At 35.6% G+C, this 7,824-nt stretch overlaps 1 protein-coding gene across 1 annotated transcript; it reads left to right on the top strand.

Annotated features, from left to right (window-relative positions):
- The first annotated feature begins 2,751 nt into the window (after positions 1 to 2,751).
- LOC100177593 (E3 ubiquitin-protein ligase RMND5A) lies at positions 2,752 to 4,484 on the top strand. The gene has a single exon (XM_002119630.4). The coding sequence runs from the start codon at positions 2,772 to 2,774 to the stop codon at positions 3,945 to 3,947; it is 1,176 nt and encodes a 391-aa protein (XP_002119666.3). The 5' UTR covers positions 2,752 to 2,771; the 3' UTR covers positions 3,948 to 4,484.
- The last annotated feature ends 3,340 nt before the right edge of the window (positions 4,485 to 7,824 follow it).

The following is a 7,824-nucleotide window of genomic DNA, read 5'->3' as shown; positions in this document are numbered from 1 at the left end:
ATCAGTAAGCCTTTCCCACAATAAAAATGTGTGATATTTTCTTATTACTAATTCTAAAACAAGATCAATTACCTGAAAAAACAGTTTTGCTCTCTTGTCAGAATTGTCTACGGTTCGTTAAGCTTTGACCTCTGCAAGTCTTTCTTCATTGGCCGTTTTTAATGTTTTGTCATTGGTTTACGTCTCGTGACTGTTTGTATTGCCAAAGTGTCCGTGTATGGTAGATGAGGTGTACAGTTTATCCAAATGTGATTTTGTTTATGCAGCTCCATACCGCTTAACTTACCCTTATTCAGTTTGAGTAGGAACGTTTAGTTTTTGTGCACGAACAACGAAATGGGTGATGGTTATCATTTCTACTGGCAACTTAAAATTTTGGCTGTTTATAGTGAAGAATCCTCTCCCCCCTAATTTGCTAACCACTAAACGCTAACTACTAACCCCTATAACCACTAACCCCCTATCCATCAACCTTTAACACTCATCATCAGCCTACTCTGCTATGTATCAGGGATTTGTTACTTTGAAAATGTCTGAAAACATGCTTCGTCACCTTAATTTGCCTTACTTGCGTAAGGTTAACGATTTATTAAGTCAAAGTAGTGATGTGTTAAGTCACGGTAATTCTTAGCTGCTGGTGGCCAACTAAAATTTTAGTTCAAAATGTATCTTACACATCAGTGAGACCTAAGTTTTGAAAATGCGCAAAATCGTGCTGCGTAACCGTATTTTCCACACGAACCGTCATGAATTAAACAAAGGTTAGATTATTACGTCATAAAATGCGTCTTGTCACGTTTGATTTCTGCGTTACAGATCACGTAATTTGCTAGGGTTTATTGGTTGGGAGTTAAGGTTTTCACTAGCATAAAACAGTGCGAAAAAACAAAGAAAATGCAAGCCTTTATGTCCCAGTGTCCATTTGAGCTACTTTGTACAAAAATTCTGTTCTAGTACCCCTACAATGAGTTTTTATAGCTAAGCCTAAACAACACTTGAATACAAGGAGAATACCCTACTGCAACTCCGAATTGGCCCGAACAGGAGATTATAGCAAAAAGAAAATGGCTAAATTTGGCTAAAAATGTTCAATAACTTTGACAAAACAATACTCAAAATTGTTATATACGTTGATATATTTTTTATTGCTGAAATCAACCATGGGAAATTGCTTCCTCTTTCAAATGAAACCAAATTTGGGATCGATAATGGAGAAATGACCGCAGAATCGCTGTTTAAATGACGTGTGGTCCCAGAGCGACTTTAGTTAAGTCACAATAGAGATCTAATATATTACGTAGGTTACAGCACGATCAGGCATGTAAAAAATAAAAATCCAGCCGATACCGGTTTGCATTTATATTTTTCCGGCAGTTTTCCCGGCGCGTGTGTTCTGACGTCAAATTTTGCATCTCTATCTAGCCCCGCGTTCGTGCGCCGCTTTCACCATGTACGAGGTTTTTGGATATAAGCCTTATGGTTTCTCCCGCGGTCCTTCGTAGCGTAGAAATTTAATTGAAAATGTGTCAATCATGTTTCGTCTTTTCCGGATCAAAGTCTGTTTTCCGGGACGATTTTCAGGTGTAACACAAGCGTGTCACAGGTCTAAACATTTAGCCGCAAAATTAAAGTTTTGCTACTGAGCTTTTCTAATAAATACGGCATAGTGTCATTTATACTACGCGCGACAAACTTTGTCCGGTCAGCATTGAAATTAATAACAGACGCTAGTTTAAGCAAGGAATACTCTACTAGGATTGCTACTTTAATAAACCTATAAAACTAATCGGTGATTACCAACTACAGTTTAAGACTCACACGTTTCTACCTGCAACGAATTTTCTTTGTAATAATAATTACCGGGAATTTAATAGTGCTTTAAGATTGTCTGTGTTTTATATTCCGTAACACGAGTTGAAATATTTGTTCGTCTTGTTACGTATAACACTAGTCACAATCCCTATTATGGCGCAATCAAATACCGCAAGTGCATTACGACATAGCTAGTAACGTTACGTCACAATTGCCATTGTCTCCGCATAAATGCCGGATTTATGATAATATAAAGCTGTTTGTTAGGTCAGAACTGCACGAATAGGTAACTTACGCATACGTTAACACGAAACAAAATGTTACGCAGCCGGCGAAGTAAATAAGTTCCGGATTCCCACGCCGGCCGTTTTTTTTGCCGGCAGTTGTAAAAAAATCCGGCCGATGCCGGTGGCATCGAAAATAGGCACTTTTTACACCGCTGAGCACGATATAATCTTGTTTTTTCGCATGATTTTATGCTAAGTAAAACCCTAACCCCCAAGCCTTAACCTCTAACTCCCAACCACTAACAAATTAGGTGTGTAACAAACATTTTTCAAGAAAGTTTTTATTAGAAGTGTGCAACAAAGCGTTTCCATCAAATCATTAATACTGACCTTAGGTTGCAAATAATAAGGTTAACATATATTTAATATATATGTGATAACATTCGAAGTGTGAGTTGCTATTATCTCGCATGTGATGCTTGTGTTTAGACTTTGCCAAATCCGTTTCAATATAAGTGCTGGCTATGCAGAAATTGGTAGCGTAACTACTGTTTTCTTTGTTTTATCTTTATCTGGCAACATGCAATAACACTGACTTCCTGTACCGTATTGCACACAAAAGATTAAGTATACTACTTTACAGTTTTTGTACGCCTGTCTTAAAATTAAAAGGGTTTGGTATATTTTGTCTGAAACAAAATTAATTTTTAAATGCAGATAACCATTAGTAAAATGGAAGGTTGTTTAAATACTGAAAAGGATGTTGATAAATTAATAGCAAAGTTTGAAAGCTACAAAAAGCAAACTCATCAAACTTTTGAACAATTGACTCAACACATTGAAAAGTTACAAAATGAGCTGAATGTGCAAGATGCCTCAACTGGACTCTCAGCTTCCCATCGACAACTTGTTACTCAAACAAATAAAAAGTTAAAGTCAGTTGGTCAAAAAATTTCTGGTCAACATAAGGATCTTCATAGCAGTGTTTCTCGTATCGGTAAAACCATTGACCGGAATTTTGATGCTGAATGTGGTTCGATAAATATGCATGAAATTTTGGCAGACCATACACACCACTCACTATTTAACCGTGCCATATGTGAACATTTTTACAGACAAGGTTCTGTATCAGTTGCTGAAAGCATTGCAACCGATGGTAATTTAGAGATTGATGATAAATGGAGGTTTCCTTTTATTGAAATGAATGAGATTTTAGAAAATTTACAGAACAGAGTAGTTGACCCTGCGCTTATGTGGAGCATACGGAATAAAGTGCAGTTACAAAAAGAAAAGAGCAACCTTGAATTTAAACTTCATAGGTTAAAGTTTATTGAATTAATTAAGTTGGGTCCTTCCCATCAACATTTAGCTGTAGCTTATGCCAAAAAGTTCCAACAATTTGCCCCTGTGCAGTGCCAAGAAATTCAACAACTAATGGGATGTTTCTTGTATGTAAAGCGTGGGCTAACAGAGTCACCCTATTGTGATCTGCTATCCGAAAAAATGTGGAATGACATTTGTTCTGACTTTTTACGTGATGCATGTCGGGTTACTGGTCTTTCTGTTAATAGTCCATTAATATCAAGTTTTTCCGCCGGATGTCAAGCGCTTCCTGCTCTTCTTGCAATAAAATCTGTCATTGAACAAAGACAGTGCTCCGGTGCTTTGTCGAATAATGATGAACTGCCCATTGATATAGATCTTGATTCTTGTCAGCATTATCATTCAGTTTTCGCATGTCCTATTTTAAGACAACAAACCACAGTAAAAAACCCACCCCTACGTTTAGTGTGTGGTCATGTTATATCAAGAGATGCTCTTACTAAGTTGGTTTCTGGGTCAAAAGTAAAATGTCCTTATTGTCCTGTTGAACAATCACCCAATGATGCGAAAGAATTGCATTTTTAGATAAGACAATATATTTATAGGCTGTATATATATATATATATGATGACTTTTAATTTTTTACATTTGGTACACAACAATTACCACACAACAGTTTTCTTATTTGTAGACTACCTTGTTCCATGCAAAATGAATTCTTTGAAAGCTTTAATCCAATGTTTATTTTCTAAAAATATATGTTTGTACTGTATTAGTTGTAACCAATAATTATCTGTGAATGGCATAAAGCATATGTTCATGCCTATTCAATCTGCAAACAATGACAGGCTTTTGTCGAATAATGGTTGATCGGGAAACATAACTTCTTAATCTGCTTAGTTGTAACTTGTACTTCATCTCATATCAAGGGAATGTAGTGTTGTTAAACAGGACAAGACTTATGGTTACTCCCTTTTATTTTGACCTAAAATGCAGATCATAATTATGTAACTTTAATTGCTTATAACTGTACAGCAATCTTTTTTCTGCCCTTCAGAAACCAAATTTCATTTAATAGTTTGTTTTCAATTAATAGCAGAGTCAAGTAATAATATTTTTAGGTTTATATTTAAGTTAAGGGCGAACCAACAATTTTAGGTTATTGTGGTTTTTGTAAAAAGGAAATTTAAACAAACAATATGAGAAGAAATCTTCTTGAGATATTTTGCATTGCTTTCATTCTGGGTAAGTTTTGTTTCCGTATTTTAAAGTAGTTTCAATTTTTTTATGTTATAACTTGTGTATTAGGTGTTTTAATTTGATTTTAAACTGTGTGTAGACTACAAAATAGTGCAGGGTTGGTGATAAAAAGGTAGACATGCAAAGAACTTACGAGTGAATATTGGCTTCTTGTATTGGTTAAACACGCGCTGGTTAACAGTTCCACTATTGGATTAAATTTATTATTTAATGGAAAAAGTTAAGCTCAGTGGTTAAAATAGATTACATTCATGACAGTGTTTAGAGCAGTTGAAATAATATAAATCGAGGTAGCTTAAGTTATCAAATTGTTATGTTATGCAAGCTAAATCATTTACAAAGAGTTTGCGGAAAAATGAAAAACAAAAGCCCTTTTTCATACGAAATGTTGTAACATAAAACTCTGTCATTGAAATTATATAGGTGAGTGAAATAAAGTGTGGTGTTGTTTTGGAAAATTAAAAGAAATAATTGAATATTTTGTTCCTAATTTTTGACGCATGGTTAATCCCCCCGAAATTCACTTTGTTATTTCCCAACATTTGCTGTAGTGTTAAAGACAAAAATCTACAGTCATGTCATTGTCATAGCAGTTTACCGCATAATTTACACAGCAAATAGCAGTTTAACATCTGCATTTTTGGTATCTTTTGCATAATAATATTCAGAATCTGCTTAACAAAGTTGCAATCCATTCAATACAAGACACAAATTGTTTGCCAAATGATTATGATTGAATGCTTTTCTTGTTAAAAAACTGAATCCTGTTGACCGAAAAGTTTGCTGTAATGTAAAGAAAAAGTTGCAGCAGTTTTATATCAACTTTAATTTTTCAAAAGCATTTTCAGTAAGTCTCTTTGCTATATGTATGTTATTGTTGTTTTTTTGAGTAAAGGTTAATAATTAGATCCATCCAGCAAAAAATTGTCGTCATGTGGCTCTAAAATTATTATTGGTGATGAAAGCAATCTTAAAAAGAAATCGCACACTAGCACTACCTAACATTTTCGATGTTTTTCTCACCCAAGCACAATTCTGCGTTTCAGTGCTAGGTGTCACCGAGCGTAATTTTCCACATCCAAATTGTCGCGAGAAACTTAATCATTCTGACGTCACTCCAGTAGCAAATCTAGAGGGACTGTTTGGTGTTTGAACATCCTTCTCAGATATTTTATACATAGTTTCGTTTACGTAAACGAACAACGGTGAGCGTCAAAGTAATGCTTGATTGTAGAATCAAAATTCTGTGACCTAAAATCAAGTACAATACGACTGCTTTTAATATATGTGACTGATTGCGCAAGTTGTTGCAATCGTTATCTATATTATAGTATCTACATGCTGACTAAAAGATCACTCGTCTCCCAAGCCAGACTATAGGAACAGTAAGTTGAGAAAGGAAATGCGGTAAAATTTACAAACGAGCATAAATTAATTTAGTATTTTATTGGTTATTCTGACACGGCAAGCAGCTTAGACAAGAAATTGGATAATTCGTAATCGTAGACAATTGGTTTTTACCAAGATCCAGGGTTACAAAAAGATTACACGCTGTTATGACCAAAATTAAAGCTGGCAAAATAGGTCTGCCAGTGGCCACCAAGCTTTATCTAATCTGCCAGTGGCCACCAAGCTTTATCTATCTCAAATTGTATTCACATGCTTGTTACGGTCATGTGCGTAGAAAGTATGCATCGTAAACTTCACTTAATGTCAGACGTGAAAAAGCATACATTTAACCTGTTTTTAAGCACCAGCAGGCTAAATAATGAACGTGTGAATCCCTAATATTTCGTAACAAACATTCTGCTTGGCTGAGGAAAATGTTGTAGATATAAAGCAGCAATATTTCTGGAACAGCTTAAAGTTGATTATTATGGCCTAAATCGTTTAGAATGCGATGGCGATAAAACATCGCCTGTTTAGCAGTAATGCTGTTTGTTTAACTGAATACTTATGCGGTAATAGAGGGAGTAAACCAAACTCCTTAAAGAAATATGTGTATTGTGTTATGTTTTAGGACTGTCGAACCGTTGTTGTAACTATAAGTGATGTAACAAAATATTGTGGCAATAATATGAACCGCATATACAACGAACTTTTGGTTAATTAGTTAAAAAGTTCCTGTAAGGCAATATTTAAATACAAAAATCGGTATTATGATGTAAATAATCAACGCGTGAATCCCTACTATGCCGTAACAAACATTCTGCTTGTCTGGAGTAATTCCTGCGTAAATAATGACGTTTCATTGTGCGTAGCACAGATTAATGTTGCTAACGTGAACTTACGGGTTGATTTGAGCACATATTAATACGGAAACATGCATAATATGTTAAAGTTTAACTATAATTTAATGTTGTTTTTCCCCTTGCCAACTTTTAAACGAACCTAAAGATTCCGTTACATGTTGTCGGTTTTAAAAATCTGGCTTTTATAGCTTTTGAAAAGTTCTTACCACCCAGAACCTCTGGGGCACGAAATATATACATAATAATAGGGATGGGACGAAATTAAAATTACCCGGATTCGGCGAATCCGGGTAATGAGAAACGTTACCCGGTCGAATCCGAGTGCCCGGCGAGTGACGTCACAATAGGCGAGTGACGTCAAAAAGGCATTTTTATTTATGTATTACGCGGCTGTCGTCGAGTCCGCACGAGTATGCGGTTGTCATATAAAGCGAAAATGCGCCTTGTGTAGCCTTACATCGCATGCATGCAAGCAAGTATAGACACGTCCGTCGGCGAATTAGTGTATCAAAACGAAATAACCATAATCTAGTCGATCCATCAGACATGTATACATTGATTAGCGCATCAATTCAACTGAATATGTGGAACGAATTTTTATTTACATACGGAACGAATTTTTATCCATAAAAAAAACATTTATTTACATGAGAGGCACAAATTCCTAGACACCATTTAATACAAAAAATTAAGTTTACGGAGATTGTAGTGCAAAAATGTTAGCACTTCCACATTCTTTGGCTTGAGACGATTACGCAGGGGAGATACAATCACGCCCGATGAACTGAAAAGACGTTCCGACGATGCACTTGTTGGTGGACAAGAAAGAAGTGATACAGCTAAGGAAAACAATGCGGGACAGTCCGCGCAGTGATCCATCCAAAAATCCAACGGCGACTTTGAAGACTTTATTCGTTGGCTTCCAATGTAACGCATAACTGTTGTTTTTA

The sequence above is a fragment of the Ciona intestinalis genome, unplaced genomic scaffold (assembly GCF_000224145.3).
Source record: "Ciona intestinalis unplaced genomic scaffold, KH HT000251.1, whole genome shotgun sequence".
NCBI lineage: Eukaryota > Metazoa > Chordata > Ascidiacea > Phlebobranchia > Cionidae > Ciona > Ciona intestinalis.
The sequence above is the reverse complement of the archived record's forward strand: the minus strand, read 5'-3'. Positions and strand labels throughout refer to the sequence as shown.

Coding starts and splice junctions, on each gene's coding strand:
- LOC100177593 (XM_002119630.4), top strand. CDS start 2,772: ATGGAAGGTTGTTTAAATACTGAAAAGGATGTTGATAAATTAATAGCA.